Raw genomic sequence first — 27,927 nt, 5'->3', positions numbered from 1 at the left:
CACCAATGACTGGGCCTCCATGCGAGACCTGTGTGCCCTGTTGCGCTGTTTCGAGTACTCCACCAACATGGCCAGTGGCGATGACGCCGTTATCAGCGTTACAATACCACTTCTATGTCTCCTTGAGAAAACACTTTGGGCGATGATGGAAGAGGAGGTGGCCCAGGAGGAGGAAGAGGGGTCATTTTTAGCACTTTCAGGCCAGTCTCTTCGAAGTGACTCAGAGGGAGGTTTTTTGCAACAGCAGAGGCCAGGTACAAATGTGGCCAGCCAGGGCCCACTACTGGAGGACGAGGAGGACAAGGATGAGGAGGAGGTGGAGGAGGATGAGGATGAAGCATGGTCACAGTGGGGTGGCACCCAACGCAGCTCGGGCCAATCACTGGTGCGTGGCTGGGGGGAAAGGCAGGACGATGACGATACGCCTCCCACAGAGGACAGCTTGTCCTTACCCCTGGGCAGCCTGGCACACATGAGCGACTACATGCTGCAGTGCCTGCGCAACGACAGCAGAGTTCCCCACATTTTAACGTGTGCGGACTACTGGGTTGCCACCCTGCTGGATCCACGGTACAAAGACAATGTGCCCACCTTACTTCCTGCACTGGAGCGTGATAGGAAGATGCGCGAGTACAAGCGCACGTTGGTAGACGCGCTACTGAGAGCATTCCCAAATGTCACAGGGGAACAAGTGGAAGCCCAAGGCCAAGGCAGAGGAGGAGCAAGAGGTCGCCAAGGCAGCTGTGTCACAGCCAGCTCCTCTGAGGGCAGGGTTAGCATGGCAGAGATGTGGAAAAGTTTTGTCAACACACCACAGCTAACTGCACCACCACCTGATACGCAACGTGTTAGCAGGAGGCAACATTTCACTAACATGGTGGAACAGTACGTGTGCACACCCCTCCACGTACTGACTGATGGTTCGGCCCCATTCAACTTCTGGGTCTCTAAATTGTCCACGTGGCCAGAGCTAGCCTTTTATGCCTTGGAGGTGCTGGCCTGCCCGGCGGCCAGCTTTTTGTCTGAACGTGTATTCAGCACGGCAGGGGGCGTCATTACAGACAAACGCAGCCGCCTGTCTACAGCCAATGTGGACAAGCTGACGTTCATAAAAATGAACCAGGCATGGATCCCACAGGACCTGTCCGTCCCTTGTCCAGATTAGACATTAACTACCTCCCCTTAACCATATATTATTGTACTCCAGGGCACTTCCTCATTCAATCCTATTTTTATTTTCATTTTACCATTATATTGCGAGGCTACCCAAAGTTGAATGAACCTCTCCTCTGTCTGGGTGCCGGGGCCTAAATATATGCCAATGGACTGTTGCAGTGGTGGCTGACATGAAGCCTGATTCTCTGCTATGACATGCAGACTAATTCTCTGCTGACATGAAGCCAGATTCTCTGTTACGGGACCTCTCTCCTCTGCCTGGGTGCTGGGCCTAAATATATGCCAATGGACTGTTGCAGTGGTGGCTGACATGAAGCCTGATTCTCTGCTATGACATGCAGACTAATTCTCTGCTGACATGAAGCCAGATTCTCTGTTACGGGACCTCTCTCCTCTGCCTGGGTGCTGGGCCTAAATATCTGACAATGGACTGTTGCAGTGGTGGCTGACGTGAAGCCTGATTCTCTGCTATGAGATGCAAACTGATTCTCTGCTGACATGAAGCCAGATTCTCTGTTACGGGACCTCTCTCCTCTGCCTGGGTGCTGGGCCTAAATATATGCCAATGGACTGTTGCAGTGGTGGCTGACGTGAAGGCTGATTCTATGCTATGACATGAAGACTGATTCTCTGCTGACATGAAGCCTGATCCTCTGTTACGGGACCTCTCTCCTCTGCCTGTGTGCTGGGCCTAAATATATGCCAATGGACTGTTGCAGTGGTGGCTGACGTGAAGCCTCATTCTCTGCTATGACATGCAGACTGATTCTCTGCTGACATGAAGCCTGATCCTCTGTTACGGGACCTCTCTCCTCTGCCTGTGTGCTGGGCCTAAATATATGCCAATGGACTGTTGCAGTGGTGGCTGACGTGAAGCCTCATTCTCTGCTATGACATGCAGACTGATTCTCTGCTGACATGAAGCCAGATTCTCTGTTACGGGACCTCTCTCCAATTGATTTTGGTTAATTTTTATTTATTAAATTTTTATTTTTATTCATTTCCCTATCCACATTTGTTTGCATGGGATTTACCTACATGTTGCTGCCTTTTGCAGCCCTCTAGCCCTTTCCTGGGCTGTTTTACAGCCTTTTTAGTGCCGAAAAGTTCGGGTCCCCATTGGCTTCAATGGGGTTCGGGTTCGGGACGAAGTTCGGATCGGGTTCGGCCGAACTTCTCGAACCCGAACATCCAGGTGTCCGCTCAACTCTAGCTACAATCTGTTCCGTGTCAGGGGATATAGTATTAGGCTCTAGTTTAGACCCAGTATTTGAATTTTCCAGAATTTGCCTTTTAAGGGTAAGTTTTTTTGATATACCGATTCAGGTCAAGAAAAAGATCAAATTCTTTGATTTTGCTAGTAGGGCAAAAAGAGAGTCCTTTAGATAGTACTACAATCTCATTAGGTGTCAGTATATGACTAGACAGATTAAAGATGCCATAGGAGAGGGGTGATGCATCTGGTTTAGGGATCAGTGTTGGCTGCGAGGGGTTGGAATTTTTCTTTTTGCATTGACCTGCTCTGCAGCCTCTCCTTGATTTTTTCTTTTTACAGATTTGTGGCCTAGTGGGCGAAAAAATGGGCTATATTGGTGGCTTTTGGGCTTTTTGGAATGGGATGAACAGTTGTGGGATGAATCAGAGGAGGAAGGTCTAAAAAAGATACCATAGATGTGAAAGGACCAGCTAATGAGGATTCTATGATTGGTGAGCCATTTTGTTGGCTCAGATCGATATTAGCAGAGGTGGTAGAGGATGTACTGGCAAATATATCCAAGTGTGAGGTGGTTGGCGGAGGAGTACTCTCATGGATGGTAAGAAGAGAGTCAATCTCCAAATCAGAGCAGGCTGAGGGAGTGGGGGAATTGGATGTAACTGATGGATGTTGATCAGGATGGATAGAAAACTCAGTTGGTGGTAGATTGAGTGGACCACATGTATTGAGTATTTCCGTAGAGAACATAGAGGACGGAGAGGTAAGAGTTAGTGTAGTATTAGTAATAAGAGGAGCATGTATTCCACTTGGGGTGAGTAACGGAGTCTGGAATAAAGCAGCCATATTTTTTCTAATCCTTGAGAACCCTTTTAATAGAACTTTTTTACCATTTAATAGCCAATTTTTTTTATCACTACTATAATTCTCTGTATAATTTATGCACCACAGAGAATTATGTTTTCAGTGCTATAATCAACCCCTTTTCCCCAAAATCTAAATAAATAAACATCATGGGCATTGCCACATGTAAAAATGCTGATAATACTAAAATATATATATAAAAAGTATACCATAGAGTAAATGGTGTAATGGAACAAAAAAAATGGCTGATTTGCTGTTTTTTCAGCACTTTACTTCCGCAATTTTTTTTAATAATATGTAGAGTTGAGCAAACCCATGGATTTTCAGGTTCGACAGGTTCGGCCAAACTTTGGTTCAAAGCTCGGTTTCGGTACCTCAACTTGACCCGGAACCCCATAGAAGTTAATGGGGACCCGGACCCGAACTTTGGTGCCGTAAAATGGCTGTAAAATAGTCATAGTAAGGGTTAGAGAGATGCAAAAAGAAGCAAAATGGGGGTAAGAGGAGTACAATTGGCTTGCAAACAAATGTGAATAGGGAAATGACTTAAAATAACATAGAATAGAAAAAAATGAAATTATAATAATCTTGAACCAGGAGGCGGAGGTCCTAGTGGAGTAGAAGGTTGAGAAGGTGGTTGACGTGGCGGTGTAGGTGGAAGAGGTAGAGGAGGCAAAGGAGATAGCCAACACTGTTTTTTGTATTTTTTTTGTTTTTTGTATTTATTATTATTATTTATTTTACTAATAATTATTTGAGCGGCTCACAACTATTTACATTTTATTCAGCAATCATATCCATACATAAATACATATAAAAATTACTATAAAAACATTACATGAATTGACTGACCCATATCCCTCATGCGGAGCTTACCCATGCACAGAATAAATAAAATAAAATAAAAACAATGGCTGAAATGTAGACAGAGACTTATGGACGCAGCATCAAATCAATAGTCGCTGTAAATCAGATATTGTGATATTGTGGGAAATTAGCAAAGAGCTATATCCTTATGTAGATTCCAAGGTCTATATTTTCTCTCCACTTTAAATGTTCGTGGAAAAGTAGCGGCGGCTGGGAGCCACACACTGTGGGACGGCCACCGCCATAACGTTTTTAAAGTGTTCGTCTCCACCAGACGTAATGGCAGCATTTCAAAGGCAAGGAATTTTTTATTGTCGGCACTCGTGGGTGGTTAAGGGGCACTTCCTCTTTCTCTCCACTGTTGGGGGGATGGACAGCTGAACGCCTTCATGGGACAGGGTGGAGATGCTTGGTGACTCGTGTGGTGGTGTTGCTGTTACATCCTCTCTTTCCGGGGCGCCAGGTGGCCCTGTTGCTCGAGAGGTGGAGGAAAAGGCCGAGAACGCAGCAGAAGAGGGAGCAGGAGGTGCTTCAGATTTTACATGGTTTTTCAGGTGTCTACTCTACTGCAGCTCGTTCTTTACATTTAGATGCCTGATCATGCAGGTTGTGCTCAGGTTTAGAACATTTATGCCTCGCTACAGGCTCTGAGCGTACAGCATACAAACCATCCGTGTCTCGTTGTCAGCACATAGCCTGAGGAACTGCCACTCCAGGGAACTCCTTTGAACTGCCTTTGGTGTGGTCAGTCACTCGGCATGGTGGGCAGTAGCAGGCGTATTGTCTAGGGGCCAGCTGCTATGATTTTTCAACCTGCTCCCTCTTTTGCCGTGCGGTTGGTGCTGTGTGACAAACACCTCTTCCTCCGTACTGCACACGTCACTTGGATCACCTTGATTCTATGTGGGGTCTAGGACCTCATCATCAAAAACATTAGCTTCCACCCACTTCTCACCCCTGCATTTTTGGCCGGTCTGTACACTGCTGAAAAGCACAGCAGTTGGCACTTGTGTTTCATCATCATCATCATCATGAGAGAGGTGCTGTGGTGGTCTTCCCACATCCTCATCCTCAAACATAAGTGGTTAGGCATCAGTGCACTCAATCTCTTCCACATCTAGGGTGGCTGGAGCATGGAATCCCCACCAGCAGAGTCATGAAAAAGCATAAATAACTGCTGCATGACTTAAGGCTCAGACTGGCTGATTTGCAAGGGGAGGAGGTGAAAGACGGATGCCTATGGGTGGAAGGTGCCGACTCTGCGCTTTCAGCAGGTGACTGGGTAGAAGACAATGTGAAGGAACTTAAGGCACTCTCATCCATCCAATCTAATACCACCTCTACTTGTTCTGGCCTCACCATTCATACAGTGGTACTCGGGCCTACAAAATGACACAGAATGTCCTGTCTCCTGTACAACCAGAGGAAGGAGGTTAATTTGGGCGCAAAGCGGGCACAGTTTGACCACGTCCTCTCCCTGGAGCAGGATCTGTGTCACGGGTGCACAGTAGGTGTATTGCACCCCAAAAAATGGCTGTAGGTCACACACAGATTTAGCAGCCAGATTAACTATTGTATTTCTGTGTCACGAATGCAAAAGAGGTATATTTCAACCCAAAAAAATGAACAACCAGATGAACAATAGTATTTCTGTGTCACGGGAGCAGAGCCTTATTGCACACTGTCCTTACAAAGTTTTTATTTCAGACTGCTCTTACACAGCGGTTTTGCAGACTGCACCAGATCCTTATTGCCTAGCCCTGTCCTTCACTTGAGCTGCATCCTGTCCCTACACTAGTTACAGCAGAATGGCAGCACCACGCGTGATTCAGAAATTTTACAGGCCAAGTCATGTGCTGCGCCGGCCAATCACAGCCATGACAATACTCGGCATGACTGTGATGGCTTTGATGTTCTCATAGCTAAAAGGCTTGTTGATTGGCTGCACACATACACACACAGTATTTAACAAAAGTGAGTACACAATTCACATTTTTGTAATTATTTCATTATAACTTTTCATGGGACAACACTGAAGATCTGACACTTTAATACATTGTACAATAGTCAGTGTACGGCTTGTGTAACAGTGTAAATTTGGTGTGCCCTTAAAGTAACTCAACACACAGCCATTAGACTACGTCTACACAACGACATTTGTCGCGCGAAAATAGCCAATTTGCACCCAAAGTGTTAATATTTTGTGTGGCCACTATTATTTTTCATCACTGCCTTAAAGGGGTATTCCCATCTCATTGATTATATTTTAATTTATTATAAAAGTGCCTGTGATCATTTATCATTATTTATCAATTATGCTCCTTTATCAAATCCCTACCTATCTTGGCAAAATTCGTTCACTCTTACCCCACTGTTGTCTTCTGGTAACCACTAGATATGGCCACCGCTTGTGTGCCGCATCAGTGGGCCGTGCCTGTGCAGAACACATTGTCTTCCGCCGGCCGGGCCGCACATCGACGCCTCCGCGCATGCACAATGGTGACTTCTTCCTGGCCGAGTATAGTACAGAGCCGCCCATGCTCTGTATTCAGCGTGGCTCTGTATTATACTCGGCCAGGAAGAAGTCACCTTTGCGCATGCACGGCGGCGTGAGTGTTCAAAACATCAATGCGCGGCCCAGCCGGGGCAAGCCTTCACTCAAACTGCCTAAGTACTCCCAGCCTTAGGCCTCATGCACACGACCGTTCCGTTTTTGCGGTCAGCAAACTGCGGATCTGCTAAAAACGGAAGATGCCCGTGTGCCTTCCACAATTTGCTTAACGTAACTGGCGGTCCATTGTAGACATGCCTATTCTTATCCGCAAAACGGACAATAGGACATGCTATATTTTTTTTGCGGGGCCACGGAACAGAGCAACAGATGCGGACAGCACATGGAGTGCTGTCTGCATCTTTTGCGGCCCCATTGAAGTGAATGGGTCCGCACCCGAGCTGCAAAAAATGCGGCTCGTATGCGGGCCACAACAACGGCCGTGTGCATGAGGCCTTAGGAGCAGGAAACCAGGAAGTGAACAGCGCATCTGTCTGCAGGTGAGTATGAATTTGCAAGATGGGAAAACCCCTTTAACTCTCTTGGGCATAGAGTTCACTAGGGATTCACAGGTGGCCACTGGCCTCTTCCACTCCTCCATGACTACATTACGGAGCTGGTGGATGTTCGAGACCTTGCGCTCCTCCATAACCAAACTTAAAAGTTACATCTTAGTGACTTCACCTGAACCTCGGGCCCCTTATCAGTCTCGTGGTCTGCTTCCATTGAAGAAGATACTGCACTGCCAAATACTTATCTAATTAGCAAATAACATTAATCTTTAGAATTAATCTAACAATTAATGATATTTAATTGATCTTAAAGGATGAACTTAAACAAGATTTGTCGTCTTTTGTCAATTAAATTTAAGTGTTCAACTCAAACAATTCACTAAATTTATAAGATTAATCTTAAATGTTTTAAAATACAAAGTAAGCCAAATTTAGAAATAAGCTGCCCTACTGGATCCAAAACCATTATTTCATCCCAGATTGCTTTAAATGATTTAAAAGCATTTACAACTTGATAGTTTTCCACACAGCGGTGTTTTCATGATTTCGTATGCTTCGTCCGTCTGTTCTGTTAGTTCCTTTAGAAAGAAATGTTAAGAATTACAATTAAACTCTTATTTTATCCATTTTAAAGGCTTTGAAAGCATTGGGGGGGGGGGGCAATCTTTGGAGTCTTTGGGGTAAAAATATATATTTTTAAATCAGTCTTTATTAAAAAATGTCTGCAGTTTTTGTCATAAGTATTAGTCTAGCTGTTAGGCCTCATGCACACAAACGTATTTTCTTTCCGTGTCCGTTCCGTTATTTTTGCGGACTGTATACGAAACCATTCATTTCAAATGGATCTACAAAAAAAGGAAGGTACTCCGTGTGCATTCTGTTTCTGTATATCCGTTCTGCAAAAAAATAGAACATGTACTATTATTGTCCGCATTACGGACAAGGATAGTACTGTTCTAATATGGGTCAGATGTTCCGTTCCACAAAATGCAGAATGCACACGGACGTCATCTGTATTTTTTGTGGTTCCGTTTTTTTGAGGACCGCAAAATACCTACGGTTGTGTTCAAGAGGCCTTAGTGTCAAACTTTTGTATCATCTGATAGCAATGTATAGCACTTATCACTGAACTACTAACAGCTCTTAAACACTTATTTTAGCCATATTCGTATCAGTAAGATAAGAACTGAGCATTAATGACTGTATATAAAGCATCACAAGAGCCATCAGTTGAGTTCCCTGATGGAACACAGTGTAAACACAGAGAAGCTTAACCTTTAAAGACTAATTAAAAAGAAAAATAAAATAGGTTAAAATTGGTAAAAAGCAATAATTGTAAAAAAATTATAAATTGATCCATAGCCTTTAAGGACACAAAAACGAGCACAACATTTTTTTATGAAAATATACAAATGCAACTTAAAAGGTAAAGGGATAGTTAAAAAAATATATAAATGATTCTCTCTCTTGTGAAGATCATGCTAAAAGGGTTCCAGTTAGAAGAACCAATGAAGTTGAGTAGTAAAAGTAGTAATACTGTAATAAAAAAAAAATATATTATTATTATTATTATTATTATTATTAGTGATGAGCGGGAGGTGCCATATTCAATTTTGCAATATTTTGCGAATATTCGATTGAATATTTGTCTTATATTTGTCGAAATCGAATATTCGTAATTATTCTACTTCTTATTGCAATTTTCTTTTAACTGTATAAGATAACTTTCCTATTGGTTGGCTATGGCTAATATGTGTATTTTGCGAATATTCGCTATATTGATATATATATATATATATATATATATATATATATATATTCTTGTTTTAGAATATTATGAATATTCTAAAAAACAAAGTTATAGCAATATGGCAAATATTCGTAGAATACACATATAGACTGCGATTTTTTTTGTCTCGTCTGAAGTTCAAATTTGGAAAAAATTGACACTATTAAAAAAATACTATAGCACTATATTTGCAAAATTGCAGTCTATATGTGTATTTAACGAATATTCGCTATATTGCTATAACTTCGTGTTTTAGAATATGACGAATATGATGAATATGACGAATATTCTAAAAAACGAAGTTGTAGCAATATAGCGAATATTCATCTTTTTATTTTTTTCCAATCTGTACGGTTGTTCGCATAATCCTCCCCGACAAAAGTACCCGTCACCATGGGAACGCCTGTGGGTTAGAATATACCATCGGAACTGAGTTTTTGCGATCTCAGGGAAAACTCAGATCCAATGGTATTTTCTAACCCACAGGAGTTTCCATGGTGACGGGGACACTTGTCGAGGAGGAGTATGCGAACAACCGTACAGATTTGGAAAAAAAATAGAATATTCTAAATAACAAATATATTCCCTATATTGCTATATATTTGTTTTTTTAGAATATTTGGCATTTTATTTTCCATATGAAAACATGATTCCTTCCTGCTTAAGTTGCTTGTGGGCCAATGGCTTATTGACCCACAAGAAAGAAGCAGAGAGGAATCATGTGTTCAGATGTTAAAAAATGACGAATATTCGATATAGTGAATATATAGCACTATATTCGTAATATTCGCAAATTAGCGAAGTTGCGATATTCGCGATTAATATTCACTATTCGAATATTCGCGCTCAACACTAATTATTATTACCTCATAACTGGATTGTGCTACCGGGGCTCCGTGGGGATGTCCATTTCCTAAAAGCAATGTAAGCATTTGGTTAAATATATTGAGTATATTTTATTATAATATGTATGATATTGTTCTATTAATCTTTTTTTTTTATTCACCTCTGTGTATTTTTTGTTACTTGTGAAAATTAAGCTGCAGATTTCTACCATGGATTTTATCCTTTGAAAGGGAAAGGGTGAAATTCATGGCAAATTTGAAGCAAAATCCACATGTAACTGCCACCTGTCAGTCCACAGTCTAGTATAGAGGCTTCCACTGGTCAGAGGCTATAGAGTTATTCTCTGCTTACAGTAAATGCAGTGTAGTAAATACAGTAGTGTACTTTGTGTCTCCTCCGCTCTTCAACGTCTTTTTTTCCAGCCCGCCTAGCCCAAGCTGGGGCAAAGCCTGTGGCAATAGACACTGTTCTGACATTACCATGTCACCCTAGGTCAGTGTAGCGTCACAGAGGGAGAACCTCAGGCAGTGGGGTGGCCACCTATCCCAACCAAAAATACTGGCCAAGTTTACGAGGGTAAAAAGGGGGTGTTGTTATGGGGGCTTGGCTTAAAAGGGTTGGCCCAGCTGGGACATTGATAGCAATCAATGTCAGATAGGTGCGAGTTCCACATCTGACATCTACACCTACCCAGAGAACGGAGCCCCCAAAGTGAAGTTGAGCACACTGTGCATGCTCAGCATGTTCTCCATTCATCGCTATGGAAGTTACAAAAAATAGCCAAGCAGGTATACTCGGCTGTTTTTGGAAGATCTATAGCTGTGAAGGAAGAGTGCATCGCGCAACCGTGGCCATCTCTATATTTATTGCTAAGCGACAGCCAGGCCATCGCTTGACTATTTTCAGAGCTCCCGTATTGATAAATGGAAAGTGGACATGCAAGTGTGGATGGTCGCTGTTCACTTCAAAGGTCCTGTTCTGGAAATAGGGTTCCAAAGGTGGGAACCGCACCCATTTGATATTGGTGGGATATCCTAGGAATATACGATCAATGTATCAGTTGTTATACAACACCAATGATTTGATCATATTTTGAGTTTTGAGGATTTCCTAGCAAAATATTTTTTTCCTGTTATTTTTAATTTAAAAGAAAAAACAGCCAAAATTAATGCAAAGACCTATTTTAGTGCTGCCCCCTGGACCATACAACCCTATGCAGGAGCCCAGTTTCCCTGTTTGCGCTGATTTGTCATACTGGTTAGTTTTGTAAAACTAACATAAAGCGAGAGTCTTTTCTGATGGAAACCTCTATCTGTCCAAAATCTATGAGATATTCTTCTCTAGTGATAATTGTCCCTATTACTCCAGCATGTGATGGGTAACGCTAGAGAATGACAGCATATTTTATAGGCTAAAGAATAAGTGTGGGCAGGAGGACAGTGTAACAGGGGCAATTGATATTTTTGGGTTTGGTGCAACTGATTTGGCACTGTGATTTGGTGGCTTGGCCAACACTGTACAGTATGTAGTTCTAAGCACACAAGGTAATTAGAATAAGTTAAGAAAATATGGTAAATAAGAAAAAAAATATATAATTTTATGCTGCAAAATAAATATTGAGCAGATCAATTCTTCAAAATAAGAATTCAACCACATATATTTTTTTTTTTACTTGGATTTATTATTTGGGGGAATTTTTCTGGAAAAAGAGTGATAAATAAGAGATTCAGTGAATGACTTCGTTATTCCTATCTGTGCATTTAAAAATATTTTAAAATAGGAATCCATACTTGGCTTTGGTACCAAGGAGCCCACCAGTACCCGAACCCATTTCAGATTCCTATCTTAAAATGTTTTTAAATACGCAGATAGGAATACTATATTTATTCACTGAAGTCTCAAGCAATCTAGGCCGAGAATAAATTTGGCTACACGGAGCGCATACATTTTAATGCTGTACGGAAACAGTATTTTAACAAATCGACTTTAACTATGATCCGAAGCGCTATTCGCTCAAGCCTACTCATGACCATTATTTTAGTAAAAGTAAGCAGGAGACCCCTCAGTAATATTCCAGGCCACAATAATCAGGGTTTAGAGAGGCTATCCGGGTTGCACCATGATCCCGTGCAGAGGCCACTTCCAGGTTAAAGGGGTTGTCGGGTTCAGAGCTGAATCCGGACATACCTCCATTTTCACCCAGGCAGCCCCCCTGACAAGAGCATCGGAGCAGGGCAAATGCATCAAGAGTTCCGGTGATGAACCGGGCTATCGGTGGGGCTGCCAGGAATTCCAGTGACGTCACCGGCACTGATAGACTGGCTTTAGCGCTGCCCTAGCCAGTAAAACGGCTAGGGCAGCGCTAAAACCTGCCTATCAGAGTCGGTGACGTCACCGAACACACTGCTGAATGGAAGCTTCCACCCAGCAGTGTGTTATGATAAACAAAAGAGCCCCTGTCATGCGCAATCCAACATCAAGAGGGCTGCCTGGGTGAAAATAAGGGTATGTCTGGGTTCAGCTCTGAGCAAAGGCAACCCCTTTAATGTTCCTTACATTGGGCACATGATCCGAGTCTGGCGTTATAACCTTCAGCACATAGCTTAGTGGCGATAGATTCAGATTCGCGCATAGAAACATAGAAACATAGAATGTGTCGGCAGATAAGAACCATTTGGCCCATCTAGTCTGCCCAATATATCTGCATGGGCTGTGGGTTCTAACCCCAGGCTAGGATCACGTGCACAATGTATGCCATGTGATCCCGCAGGTGGCTTCTGTATGGAATTGTAGTACAACCCAAATAACCCCTTTAAGTTTCATTTGTACAGTTAATTTCAGTTTATATTATATTTTATGTACTTGTGCTGTTTGTATCTGTAGATCCGAACTCCGGTCACAAGACTCACTAAACAAGACAGCCTTTCTATTGACATGAAATCTACAACTCTCCTCTTCTAGTCTTAAGAGTTTCGGAGAGCATTACCATTTTACTGATTTGGATGAGCGGTCAGTAGGGGGTACCCATATCCCTCGCCCAGCCTTGGCACTACATGACAACACTTTTAAATTCATATTTTTTTGAAGTGTAACTGTAATTTTTTTAATTTTTGTAATCTGTAGGGGCAGTGATACTGACCATTTTTGTAATATACTTTATTTACTGAAATTGTACTTTTCTATTAGAAAAATAGCTCTAAAGTGGCCCATTTTGAAGCCTTAGCAACGCTCCTCTGTCTTCTGTTAACATAACTGTGGAGACCTGCTCAACACTGACTGTTATGTAAACAGAAGACAGGAGCGTTGCTAAGGCTCAAAATGGGCCACTTTAGTGCTATTTTTCTAATAGAAATGTATGATTTCAGAAAATTACAAAAATGGTCGATATCACTGCCCGTACACGTTAAAAAAATTTAAAAAAGAATGACAGTTAATCTTTAAGGTTTTGTTTGTCTGTTTCTTTGTTTTCACAACATTTCCAAATATGGAATATTATTAAAAAATATTAAGAATAACTTACTTTGACACATATAGTTAACATAGAAAACAATATTAGCTATAAATAATAATGGGGAAAATATTACCAGACTGGCTGTTCTCCATGTTTTTCTTAAGGTAGCGATGCAATCCTACAACTGTCAGGACCAGGGTGGCGAAGTTACTGAAAACTGTCCACACAATGATGCGTGAAGTCACAGTCCTGGATGCTACAGTCCTAGAAGCTATAAAACATAACAATGTGAGTATTTTTTTGTTATACTTTATGGAATTGCCATTTTTAAGACTTGTTTTGTAGCTGTAATGCTTCTTCCAGAACGTACAGTTACAGTTGGTAGTTTTACAGATGGTAATTTCAGTCACTGTCCAAACAATCCACTTAGGACATAATTGGCCCTGGCTCAGTGTAGTCCAGGGTTAAAGTCAGTGATGTAGGTACCTTCAATAGAAGCAGACCACGTGACTGCTATAGGGCCTGGGCGGGGGGAGGAGGGGTTGAACATCTTCTGTTGCCAATATAGAATTTTTTTTTTTTTTCATGCAGCCGTCGCTAAGGGCAGCTCAGTGCAAAGAGATGATATGTGAAGTAAAGCTGAAGATTTATCCCATTTGCCTGGTGTAAATACATTGAGAAACATTTTGTTCAGAATGAGTCCCAAATTTTTGATCCACCAATCCCACTATTTGTGACTTAAAAGTAAGATGGGTCAAGGGTGACTTTTTCATGATAGCAATAAGGGGATATGCAGGGAAAACGGAGGTACAACATCTGTAATAGATTGGTCCTGTTCTGTACAGTTATGACCAAATGTTTTTTGTTACAATTTTTTTAATTACCTTTCTATAAAGAGTTTAATTGTTAATTTATTAGCCACCTACCTACATCCATTCATTTTTTTTACCAATATTCACACATTTTGGTACACTTACCATATTTACCATAATACTGTATATTTTCATACTTATAGTCTTTTTTAAACCCCTAACTGACCTATGATGAAAGGTTACATCTCAGTAGGTTGCTGATTCCCCCACTGTAATGTTCATTTCCCTCATAGTGATCTCAAGGGTGCTGTTAGTACTACTCCAATGCCAGCAGTTTAACCTCTTAGATGCCATAATCAATAATGATAGCGGCAGCTAAGTAGCTGGGACTCCAGCTGGTATGCCACAGCAGCCAATGGCGGCTTGCCAATGGTTGCTATGGCAATAGGTGCATAACAGTGTAAAACAATGTATATAATCCTATGAGGATGTCTGTCAATATAACACCAACGGGCATAATACACTTCGAGTAGTGCAGTGTACTATAGACATGGGATTGAAAAGAATGAAAATAAAGAAATAAATAATTAAATGTAAAAATGTAGAAATGGGAAACACTAAAATGATCTTCCTCAAAAAGTTATGTCATAAAAAGTAAACCTAAATGGTATAATCACATGCACAACAAAATTATCATGTTATTACCTCACGTAGTGAAAAGTGTTAAAATAAAAACCCATCAAAGCTCTGTTGATGGAAAACAAAAAAAGAGCTCTCAGAATATGCAGACACAAAAACAAATGATTTACAAAGTGTTTTGAATGTGCAAAACAAACAAAATAAAACAGCATAGAAACAAAAGGGCTCATTTATTAAGACCGGTGTTTTAGATGTGAGCGATAGAGTGAGTACAGTAGACTTTCTTACTACTATCACTCCTATTCTCCTCCTCTGCTGCCCACTATACTACTTGAATTTTTTTAAGCCACTATTGGTACTATTTTTGGGTACCCACAGCATTTTGATCATTCGGGTATTTATTTATTTTTTCCTTGCAATATGTGTGCACACAACAGTCCTACTGCAATTGAGTTTTCAAACATTTATAAGTGCATTTAAACCACCTTTCCTACCTGTAATGTAGACAGCTTTAGTGAGACTTCTGGCAATCTTTGTTTTTCACAATGTGTTTCAAGATTTCTCAGATGACCGCCCCATGCTCAGATGACCGCTCCATGGTCAGATGACCACCCCATGCTCAGATCACCGCCCCCCATGCTCAGATCACCGCCCCATGCTCAGATGACCACCTCATGCTCAGATGACACCCCATGCTCAGATGAAACCCCATGCTCAGATGACCGCCCCATGCACAGATGACCGCCACATGCTCAGAGGACACCCTCATGCTTGGATGACACCCTCATGCTTGGATGACCGCCCCATGCACAGATGACCACCTCATGCTCAGATGACACCCCATGCTCAGATGACACCCCATGCTCAGATGACCGCCCACATGCTCAGATGACCGCCCACATGCTCAGATGAAAACCTTCATGCTCAGATGACACCCTCATGCTTAGACGACTGCCCATATGCTCGGATGACACCCTCATGCTTGGATGACCGCCCCATGCACAGATGACCACCTCATGCTCAGGTGACACCCCATGCTCAGATGACCACCTCATGCTCAGGTGACACCCCATGCTCAGATGACACCCCATGCTCAGATGACCGCCCACATGCTCAGATGACCGCCCACATGCTCAGATGACCGCCCACATGCTTAGATGACACCCTCATGCTTAGACGACCGCCCATATGCTCAGATGACACTCTCATGCTCAAATGACACCCTCATGCTCAAATGACACCCCCAACCCTATTCTGAGATCATGTGTGGGGGGTTGATTTGACATAGGGGGTATGTGAGAGATGTTAGCATGGGGTGTCTGATTTCTGTTGTTTTATGTGAGCACTGGGGGGCTTATTTTGTGGGTCTGATGAGGATTTGGAGGTCTTATCTGAGCTCATACTACCCCCATGTCAGATAAGACCCCCCTGATCAGTACTGTAATAAAAAACTGTAGGAGGCTTATCCTACCTCTGCTGCTGCTGCTCTGAGGACTGTGGCACCCTCTCCACTGTGACCTGACATGCACAGCGTCAGGTCAGAGCGCAGGTCTCCACGTATAAACTACGTCCTAACAGCAGTGCGCGTCAGGACATAGTGGAGAGTGCTGCTGAGAGGAGCGCAAAGTAGAATAGCTGGCCCGCTCCCCTGCGAGCTGCATATAGACAGAGCACTGCAGAGAGGAGAGTAAGAGCTGGCCGGACCGCTCCCCTGCAAGCTGCAAATAAAGGTGCGAGGAGCCACATGCAGCGCGTGAGCTACGGGTTGGCCACCCCTGCTTTATGCTGTTCACTGTGCATGATAAATAACAATAATTTGATTGTTTTGGAAACAGCAATGCTGCAATTCCTTTTTATTGTTTATTTTATATGATATATGGGAAATGTCTTAGTTTATAGTCAATGCACTTTTTAGTATAATGACATAGTAAGGGTCTAAAAAGAAACAACTTAATATGGTTCAATCTAGTTGTTATGCTGATATCCATGTCCACCACTCCCCCGCTCTCATAGGTGGACATGGGAGCCGCTCCATTCGCCCTGTGCCTGTTGCAGTTCCAGCACACCAGCAGCAAGTCCAGGCGTCCGTGTTCTGGGTGTATGTTAGGAATAGAGATGAGAGAATTGAAGTTGACGAAGTGGAAAAATTAGATTTGTCCCGAAGTCAAATTTACACGCGCTTCGTGGTAACTAGGAATGAGTGAACCCGAACTGCAAAGTTCGAGTTCGAGTACCCAGACCTGAACTCAAACTTTTTCACTAAAGTCCGGGTTCGGTATTCAGGTGATTTTATTATTTTCCGCTATAACATGGTTATATCAGAAAATAGCATTCTTAAGACAGAATGCAAAACAATATGGCCATTTATGGGTTAACCCTTTAGGACCCTGCTATTTTTCACATTAAGGACCAGGCCATTTTTAGCATATCTGACATGTGTCACTTTATGTAGTAATAACTTTAAAAAGCTTTTACTTATCCAAGCCATTCTGAGATTGATTTCTTGTCACTAGTGAACTTGTGTTTTCAGTCCGGCGTCTAAAGTTTGGGTTATCGAAGTATTCCGTTATGGATTTTAATTCCGTTATGGTCCGTGGCAGCGGAATCCATAACGGGATACTTCGATAACCGGAACCCGAACTTTAGATGCCGAACTTAAAACACAAGTTCGCTCAACATTACTCGTCACATATTGCACTTTATAACAGTAGTAAAATTGAGTCAAAAAATTTCATTTTTAGTTATAAAAAAATACCAAATGTACCAAAAAGTTCAGAAAATTTGAAAATTTCCAAATTTCAATTTCTCTACATTTATAATAGATAGTAATAACTCCAAAAATAGTTATTACATTACATTCCCCATACTGTATGTCTAGTTCATGTTTGTATCATTTTGTGAATGTCATTGGAGTATTGTGCGCAGTACTGGAGGCCATATCTCCAGAAGGATACTGATACTTTGGAGAGAGTTCAGAGAAGAGCTACTAAACTGGTACATGGATTGCAGGATAAAACTTACCAGGAAAGATTAAAGGACCTTAACATGTATAGCTTGGAAGAAAGACGAGACAGAGGGGAGATGAGAGAAACTGCTAAATACATAAAGGGAATCAACAAGGTAAAAGAGGAGAGAATATTTTAAAGAAGAAAAACTGCTACAAGAGGAGATAGTTTTAAATTAGAGGGGCAAAGGTTTAAAAGTAATATCAGGAAGTATTACTTTACTGAGAGAGTAGTGGAGGCATAGAATAGCCTTCCTGCAGAAGTGGTAGCTGCAAATACAATGGAGGAGTTTAACCACCTCCGGACCGCCTAACGCAGATGTGCGGTCCGGAGGTGGCAGCCCTGCGCAGAGTCACGCATATACGCGTCATCTCGCGAGGGCCGGGATTTCCTGTGAACGCGCGCACACAGGCGCGCGCGCTCACAGGAACGGAAGGTAAGCGAGTGGATCTCCAGCCTGCCAGCGGCGATCGCTCGCTGGCAGGCTGGAGATCCGAATTTTTTAACCCCTAACAGGTATATTAGACGCTGTTTTCATAACAGCGTCTAATATACCTCCTACCTGGTCCTCTGGTGGTCCCTTTTGTTAGGATCGACCACCAGAGGACTCAGGTAGGTCAGTACAGTCGCACCAAACACCACACTACACTACACCCCCCCCCCGTCACTTATTAACCCCTGATCACCCATGATCACCCCATATAAACTCCCTGATCACCCCCCTGTCATTGATCACCGCCCTGTCATTGATCACCCCCCCCTGTCAGGCTCCGTTCAGACGTCCGTATGATTTTTACGGATCCACGGATACATGGATCGGATCCGCAAAAAGCATACGGACGTCTGAATGGAGCCTTACAGGGGGGTGATCAATGACAGGCGGGTGATCACCCATATACACTCCCTGATCACCCCCTGTCATTGATCACCCCCCTGTCATTGATCACTCCCCTGTAAGGCTCCATTCAGACGTCCGCATGATTTTTACGGATCCATGGATACATGGATCGGATCCGCAAAACACATGCGGACGTCTGAATGGAGCCTTACAGGGGGTGATCAATGACAGGCGGGTGATCACCCATATACACTCCCTGATCACCCCCCTGTCATTGATAACCCCCCTGTAAGGCTCCATTCAGACGTTCGCATGCGTTTTGTGGATCCGATCCATGTATCCATGGATCCGTAAAAAATCATGCGGATGTCTGAATGGAGCCTTACAGGGGGGGTGATCAGTGACAGGGGGGTGATCACCCTGATCACCCCCTGTCATTGATAACCCCCCTGTAAGGCTCCATTCAGACGTCCACATGCGTTTTGTGGATCCGATCCATGTATCCATGGATCCGTAAAAAATCATGCGGATGTCTGAATGGAGCCTTACAGGGGGGGTGATCAGTGACAGGGGGGTGATCACCCTGATTACCCTGATCACCCCCTGTCATTGATAACCCCCCTGTAAGGCTCCATTCAGACGTCCACATGCGTTTTGTGGATCCGATCCATGTATCCATGGATCCGTAAAAAATAATGCGGATGTCTGAATGGAGCCTTACAGGGGGGGTGATCAGTGACAGGGGGGTGATCACCCTGATTACCCTGATCACCCCCTGTCATTGATAACCCCCCTGTAAGGCTCCATTCAGACGTCCACATGCGTTTTGTGGATCCGATCCATGTATCCATGGATCCGTAAAAAATAATGCGGATGTCTGAATGGAGCCTTACAGGGGGGGTGATCAGTGACAGGGGGGTGATCACCCTGATTACCCTGATCACCCCCTGTCATTGATAACCCCCCTGTAAGGCTCCATTCAGACGTCCACATGCGTTTTGTGGATCCGATCCATGTATCCATGGATCCGTAAAAAATCATGCGGATGTCTGAATGGAGCCTTACAGGGGGGTGATCAATGACAGGGGGTGATCAGGGAGTCTATATGGGTGATCACCCCCCTGTCATTGATCACCCCCCTGTCATTGATCACCCCCCCCCCCCTGGTAAGGCTCCATTCAGACATTTTTTTTGGCACAAGTTAGCGGAAATTTTTTGTTTGTTTTTGTTTTTTCTTACAAAGTCTCATATTCTACTAACTTGTGTCAAAAAATAAAATCTCACATGAACTCACCATACCCCTCACGGAATCCAAATGCGTAAACATTTTTAGACATTTATATTCCAGACTTCTTCTCACGCTTTAGGGCCCCTAAAAAGCCAGGGCAGTATAAATACCCCACATGTGACCCCATTTCGGAAAGAAGACACCCCAAGGTATTCCGTGAGGGGCATATTGAGTCCATGAAAGATTGAAATTTTTGTCCTAAGTTAGCGGAAAGTGAGACTTTGTGAGAAAAAAACAAAAAAAATCAATATCCGCTAACTTATGCAAAAAAATAATAATTTCTAGGAACTCGCCAGGCCCCTCATTGAATACCTTGGGGTGTCTTCTTTCCAAAGTGGGGTCACATGTGGGGTATTTATACTGCCCTGGCTTTTTAGGGGCCCGAAAGTGTGAGAAGAAGTCTGGGATCCAAATGTCTAAAAATGCCCTCCTAAAAGGAATTTGGGCACCTTTGCGCATCTAGGCTGCAAAAAAGTGTCACACATGTGGTATCGCTGTACTCAGGAGAAGTTGGGGAATGTGTTTTGGGTTGTCATTTTACATATACCCATGCTGGGTGAGAAAAATATCTTGGTCAAATGCCAACTTTGTATAAAAAAATGGGAAAAGTTGTCTTTTGCCAAGATATTTCTCTCACCCAGCATGGGTATATGTAAAATGACCCCCCAAAACACATTGCCCAACTTCTCCTGAGTACGGCGATACCACATGTGTGACACTTTTTTGCAGCCAAGGTGGGCAAAGGGGCACATATTCCAAAGAGCACCTTTCGGATTTCGCAGGCCATTTTTTACACATTTTGATTGCAAGGTACTTCTTACACATTTGGGCCCCTAAATTGCCAGGGCAGTATAACTACCCCACAAGTGACCCCATTTTGGAAAGAAGACACCCCAAGGTATTCCGTGAGGGGCATGGCGAGTTCCTAGAATTTTTTATTTTTTGTCACAAGTTAGCGGAAAATGATGATTTTTCTTTTTTTTTCTTTTTTCCTTACAAAGTCTCATATTCCACTAACTTGCGACAAAAAATAAAAAATTCTAGGAACTCGCCATGCCCCTCACGGAATATCTTAGGGTGTCTTCTTTCCAAAATGGGGTCACTTGTGGCGTAGTTATACTGCCCTGGCAATTTAGGGGCCCAAATGTGTGAGAAGAACTTTGCAATCAAAATGTGTAAAAAATGACCGGTGAAATCCGAAAGGTGCAGTTTGGAATATGTGCCCCTTTGCCCACCTTGGCAGCAAAAAAGTGTGACACATCTGGTATCACCGTACTCAAGAGAAGTTGGGCAATGTGTTTTGGGGTGTCATTTTACATATACCCATGCTGGGTGAGAAAAATATCTTGGTCAAATGCCAACTTTGTATAAAAAAATGGGAAAAGTTGTCTTTTGCCAAGATATTTCTCTCACCCAGCATGGGTATATGTAAAATGACACCCCAAAACACATTCCCCAACTTCTCCTGAGTACGGCGATACCAGATGTGTGACACTTTTTTGATGCCAAGGTGGGCAAAGGGGCACATATTCCAAAGTGCACCTTTTGGATTTCACCGGTCATTTTTTACACATTTTGATTGCAAAGTTCTTCTCACACATTTGGGCCCCTAAATTGCCAGGGCAGTATAACTACCCCACAAGTGACCCCATTTTGGAAAGAAGACACCCCAAGGTATTCTGTGAGGGGCATGGTGAGTTCCTAGAATTTTTTATTTTTTGTCGCAAGTTAGTGGAATATGAGACTTTGTAAGAAAAAATAAAAAAAATAAAATCATCATCATTTTCCGCTAACTTGTGACAAAAAATAAAAAGTTCTATGAACTCACTATGCCCATCAGCGAATACCTTAGGGTGTCTACTTTCCGAAATGGGGTCATTTGTGGGGTTTTTCTACTGTTTGGGCATTGTAGAACCTCAGGAATCATGACAGGTGCTCAGAAAGTCAGAGCTGTTTCAAAAAGCGGAAATTCACATTTTTGTACCATAGTTTGTAAATGCTATAACTTTTACCCAAACCATTTTTTTTTTGCCCAAACATTTTTTTTTTATCAAAGACATGTAGAACAATAAATTTGGCGAAAAATTTATATATGGATGTCGTTTTTTTTGCAAAACTTTACAGCTGAAAGTGAAAAATGTCATTTTTTTGCAAAAAAATCGTTACATTTTGATTAATAACAAAAAAAGTAAAAATGTCAGCAGCAATAAAATACCACCAAATGAAAGCTCTATTAGTGAGAAGAAAAGGAGGTAAAATTCATTTCGGTGGTAAGTTGCATGACCGAGCGATAAACGGTGAAAGGAGTGTAGTGCCGAAGTGTAAAAAGTGCTCTGGTCATGAAGGGGGTTTCACCTAGCGGGGCTGAAGTGGTTAAGCATGCATGGGATAGGCATAAGGCCATCCTTCATATAAGATAGGGCCGGGGCTATCCATAGTATTCAGTATATTGGGCAGACTAGATGGGCCAAATGGTACTTATCTGCCGACACATTCTATGTTTCTATGTTTCTATTTTATTTTTTGGGGACGTTACAAAGCTTAGAAGTTTAGAAGCAAATCTTGAAACTTGAAAACCCACTTTTTAAGGACCAGTTCAAGTATGAAGTCCCTTTGTGAGGCTTACATAATAGAATCCACCGAAAAATGACTCCATTTTAAAAAAATACACCCCTCAAGGTATTCAAAACTGATTTTACAAACTTTGTTAAACATTTAGGTGTTCCACAAGAATTAATGGAAAATGGAGATTAAATTTTAGAATTTCACTTGTTTTGGGCAGATTTTCCAAGGGTTAACAGCCAAACAAAACTCAATATGGCTGTGTGGCTGTCATGGCCCATAAAAGGTAGGAACTAGTGTTAGGGACCACTCATTAAGGCGACCTTGACGCGGTGAGAGGCTTATTACGCTTTGGCCAAAATGTACACCAATGCCTTATTTAACATCCAGCATAAAGGCAGGGCAGAGTGCTGGTGTTTATGATTTTTTTCATCGCTTGGTATTACACTTTTTGCGATTGTAAGGTGACAAAAAAATGGCAATTTTTACACATTTTTTAATTTCTTTTTACGGTGTTCACCTGAGGGGTTAGTTCATGTGATATTTTTATACAGCAGGTTCTTACGGAGTTTTTTTTACTTTATTTTTGGAAAAGGACACTTTTTTTACTTGAAACTTTTAAACTTTGTGGAAATACTTATTATTTTTTCACTTTTTTTTTTCACTTTTTTTTTGTCCCACTCTGGGACTTCAACTTTTAGGAGTCTGATCCCCTTTACAATGCTTTAGAATACTTCTGTATTGTAAAGCATTGGCTATAAGTGTATTACACACTGTATTTCACTTACAGCTTTCTGCCTGTGAGATCCAAGGAACTAGATCTCACATGCTGTCACAGAAGGCATCCACGATATCTAAGGAAGGCATCTGGCTGCCTTCCCTGCCATCGGGTCCCCGTCACAGCAGCCCGGGGACCCAATGGCAGCTCCGATTCCCGCAAGGACATTGCCCGTGCCGCAGTCAGCGCTGACCGCAGCACATCAAGGGTTAATGTGCTGGCATCAGTGTTTTCACCGATGCCAGCGCATACAGCAGGGGTCCCGCTATTAGTGACTGCCGGACCCTGCCGCGGGTCGAACGGGCGCAGCTCCTGGACCCGCCCAATCAGTGCTCCATACATTTACGGCGCTGGGGGTTAAGGGGTTAAAAAAAACTCTTCTCATCCACTTGCGGCAGTCTCTTCTATCTTCATTCAGCAGGACCTGCGATGTGTGTGATGGCATCACCGTGCTCAGCATGTGGGAGACTTTGACCTGAAGTTCACCTGAACCTAGCGAACCCGATCTTCCATGTGTTCACTTATTCCTAGCGGTAACTAATCACAATTTTTCTAAAATGGCTGTTGCACACGTGTCACGTACCGGAGGACCAAGGTAAACCTCTGGGACGTCTTGCAAGCATGGCACAGGCAGAAATAGACCAGGGACCAACAGAGTAATTGATTACACTTGTAATAAAAGAACTTGACAGTAACAGATGCAGGTTAGGCAATAGTGGTAGCACTACCACAGAACCAAGTGCATCGGCAGACCAGAGGCAAAACCCAGAGGGCGAAGAGCGAGTGAGCCCCGTTCTTCACAGAGCCTCTGGTTACGGGGATAAACTGGGCCGAGGGCTCACTGGTTGCACCTCCAGGAAGGTCCCAGTACACTTGGCCCCTACCTGCAGGATACCACAGACAACAGGACTGGAACCCAAACAAACACAGGACATAAATCAGACAACAACAAAAAATGGGAACCAACACAGAAGCAGGTGCCTGGACTACAAGCAGAATGGAAGCATGGCGGTCACAGGCAGAGATGCACACAGACTTGAGATCTTCCCTCCGGAGAACCCAGGGGTCCTTTCACAAAGGCAGGACAAACACAGGATGGGAAGCAGTGGGCACTTCTAGGCAGGACAAAGTACAGCATCAGAAGCAGATTAGCTCTGCCAGGCTACCAGACACAGGTAGAGCACTGCGATACATGGAACAGGGTGGATCCAGACAGAGAACACTGTAAAACAAAACATGCAATGCAACAGCATGCATGTGGAACCTACACTCCCTGAATTGTATGGTAGCCGTCATGGCACATAACATGTAGAATTAGTGTTAGGAACCCGTCTTACAGAGATCGCCTTGACGTGCAGCAGACGGGCTCAAATAATTTTGTACAAAATGCATTTGCCAAGCATCTCTAATTTATAAGTATAGCATTAGCAATTTTTATGCATTTTTGTACTTTATTTGGTTTGCAGAGAGCTGTTGCATTGCATGTTTTGTTCTACAGTGTTGTTTTCAGCCATAACAACGTGCCCCTGCACATTGGGATGTGCGGACTGACCCCCTGTTTCTTTGCAGACAGAGAACAGGTACAGAAGAACAGGTAAGACATGGACAAGGATAACAACATGAACATCACAAGACAGGTACAGAAGAACAGATAAAGCAACAATAACAATGCATTACCAAGCTACACCACACAAAAGGGCAGATGGCAAAAAAAAAAAAATGGGTCAGAAGCAAGGGGCTACACCCAGCAAGGCAGAAGACAGACCCACAGCTCACAGAAAGATATAGCAGCGATAACGAGGGCACCTGATAAGCCGCACCCAGAAACAGACCAGGGGACATCAACCCCATCAGAACCAGGAGTAACCAGAATTACTGAACAAATGATACAGACCACAGTTCACACACAAGCCCGCAGCCGGCACGCATAGCAGAACCAGCATACATGGGAACAGCCAGTACCCAAGGCGCATGCAGACAGCCTGCATGGCACTTTTGACAGGAACCACAGATATATGGACGTGGGAGCCACAAACACGGGTCACAGTTCACACACACAACCGCAGCCAGCACGCAGCCCTAAGCAATCAGCATACACAGGTGTCAGCCTGCAGCTAGTACGCAAGAGAACCTGCAGCCAGCCTACATGGCAACAGTGACAAGAACTGCAGTGAGATGCAGACGCGGGGAGTACACACATTTCCAGGCAACAGTTCACACAAGACACTGCAGCCAGCACGCAGCCCCAAGCAACAATCATACACAGGAGAGAGCCTGCAGCCAGTACGCGATAGGGCATGCAGCCAGCCTACGCGGCACAACTGTCACAGTGAACCGCACCATACCATGGCAACATGTTAGAATGAGGAAATAAGAATCCGGGGAAGAAGTGATCACCCACAATGCCATCCGCAGCTAGCTAGCCCCTGTGATGTAACAGCCCTATAAAAAGTCTCAGCCTGCTCAGTCTCCACCATTTTACAGTGAACTTAGTGCAGGGAGAGACATTGCAGGCACTAGGGACAGTGATTAGGAAAGACTTTGTTCATAAAAAAAAATAAAAAAACAACTATTGAGCAGTTCAGGTAAAGATTATTCATAGTGTAGGGAAAAGATAGGGAGGCATTATCCACACTGTAGGGAGGGAGCAGGGACCAATAGGAGAGTGTAAACTCTGGGTAATAGGAGCGATTCTAATACACCTTGCTGCACTAATTGGGGGTGCAAAAAGTGGTCTATTCCTATAGATTTTAGGTTGTTTGCATTCTTTGATACATCAGTAATTCTATTAATCCTTGATTCTGTTATTGGGGTGAAACTGCGGTCTGATACAACCAGTTTTGGGATGTATTTAGTTGATCCATTCCTCCTTGATTCTGAGGTGTTATTATGTTCTGATACAACCAGTTTTGGGGTGTATTTATTTTAAATATAAGTACTTCCATTCCTCCTTGATTGTGGGGTGGAATTGCAGTCTTATAGTGTTGCTCTTTTATACTATCAGTTTCTTTTAATTTATAGTATGTCGAACAGACAGGCGACAGGCCCTTCTAAGGGAACGGGCAGTGGCCAAGATCTTTCTGGATCTGGCAGAAGTAGCAGCAGAAGAAGGGGGCAGCAGCAGTCGCAGCAACAGGCCAGAGCTGCCAGTGTCATCTAGCGGTCATGTTTTGACCAGCAACCCAGCTGTCTTTGAATGGTTAAATGGATAAGTAAAAGTGTTCCAAAGTTATTACAACATAAAGTGACACATGTCAGATTTACAAAAATCTGAGATTTAAGGTGAAAAGTAGCTTGGTACTGAAGAGGTTAAGCAACTCCGTAAGGTCTGTTGTTGTGTAAAATGGCAGCTAATATGCTGTGCAATTTATGTGTGATGAATACCAACAATTTCAGATTCAATAAACTACAAAACTTTTGTGAAATTTGTAGCAAATTTGATTTGCTTAGAATCAATTCACTCATCTTAACTCATAGCCATTTACGCCTCATAATGTTTATGGCAATTGACAAAGACCCTTAAGAAATTTCAAAAATATAGAAATTAGAGAAAATCATTGGATCAACAACCCATCTCACATTGAAGATGTATTCCAGTGAAAATGATAATTGTGTGTGTATTTCATTAATCTGTAGAGATACAGGTTTTTTGCTCCAGCTTTTAGGAAATCTGTCACTGTATTCTGCCTGCATGGTAGTACGGTACGTAGACGGGCATACAGGCACACAAAAACAAAGACTAAAGCTCACTTACCAGTCACCACAACTTTCACTTCCTCTGGAAATGTTACTACTTTAGATATACTGGTATATTTATTTCTATTAAACTGAAAGTAATAGACCCCTTCATCTTCTATCCTGGCATCAGTTATTAACAGCGAGCAGTCTCCATTTTCTGGATTTCCTACCAAGTGGAAATTTGACTTTTGCACAGTTGCGTACCGATCATTAGTGGCAGCATAACTTTGTGAGGATTTAGAGCCTATGAGCCAGTATCCAACAGAAAATAGTAAGGACCTTTGGGCACTAAATGTACAAGGAATGAAGACACAGTGCCCCTCCTGCACACGGACACTGCCATTAACATGAATGGAGGAGCCAAGGGTCTCCTGACAATTGATACCTGCAGGAAGATAACGCTTGTGATTAGTACTGAAGATCAAGATAGGAAGTTCATAATAATACAATAAAGGGTAGTAATAATAATAATAATAATAATAATAATAATAAATAGTTAACCCTTTCTACCCTGGACATTTTTTTGCAAATCTGACTTGTGTCACTTTATTTGGTAAGTAATAACTTTGGAACACTTACTTATCCAGGCCATTCTGAGATTGTTTTATCGTGACTAGAGATGGCCTTGCAGTTCATCCGGCGGTCGTTTCATGGTGAATTTTGCTTGTTCGCGATTCACCGAACATGTGAACATATGGCGATTTTTGCATGCCTCATATACTTTTGAATTGCGCCAAACTTTGACCCATGAAACAACCATCAGGTGGGACAGGACCGCTAATTGAGACATTTTAGCACATGGACACACCCCCACTCTAAAAATGAAAACATTCTGGCAGCCATTTTACATTCTGTGTTTTGCCAGTGTAGGGAGAGGTTGCTGTGTGGAGCAGGGACAGGCTGTTAGGAACACCAAACGCTAGCTAATAGGGTCACAAAAGTCCTTTTAAGGACTGGTAAAGGTGTGCTATCGATAGGTGTAATACGCCAGCACCTCA

The 27,927-nt window shown here is 42.8% G+C and overlaps 1 protein-coding gene across 1 annotated transcript in view; it reads right to left on the bottom strand.

The window, feature by feature from the left end:
* Window positions 1-7,049: 7,049 nt before the first annotated feature.
* LOC122932418 (sialic acid-binding Ig-like lectin 5) overlaps window positions 7,050-27,927 on the bottom strand; it is a 61,181-nt gene continuing 40,303 nt past the window's right edge. Inside the window, exons 3-6 of the mRNA XM_044286803.1 lie at window positions 26,946-27,314; window positions 13,403-13,540; window positions 9,839-9,885; window positions 7,050-7,761 (exon numbers count right to left, since the gene is read on the bottom strand). Of these exons, the coding sequence (XP_044142738.1) occupies window positions 7,678-7,761; window positions 9,839-9,885; window positions 13,403-13,540; window positions 26,946-27,314 (638 nt within the window). The 3' untranslated portion in view covers window positions 7,050-7,677. The remainder of the gene's footprint in view (window positions 7,762-9,838; window positions 9,886-13,402; window positions 13,541-26,945; window positions 27,315-27,927) is intronic.

This window comes from Bufo gargarizans, chromosome 1, assembly GCF_014858855.1.
Source record: "Bufo gargarizans isolate SCDJY-AF-19 chromosome 1, ASM1485885v1, whole genome shotgun sequence".
Lineage (NCBI taxonomy): Eukaryota > Metazoa > Chordata > Amphibia > Anura > Bufonidae > Bufo > Bufo gargarizans.
The sequence above is the reverse complement of the archived record's forward strand: the minus strand, read 5'-3'. Positions and strand labels throughout refer to the sequence as shown.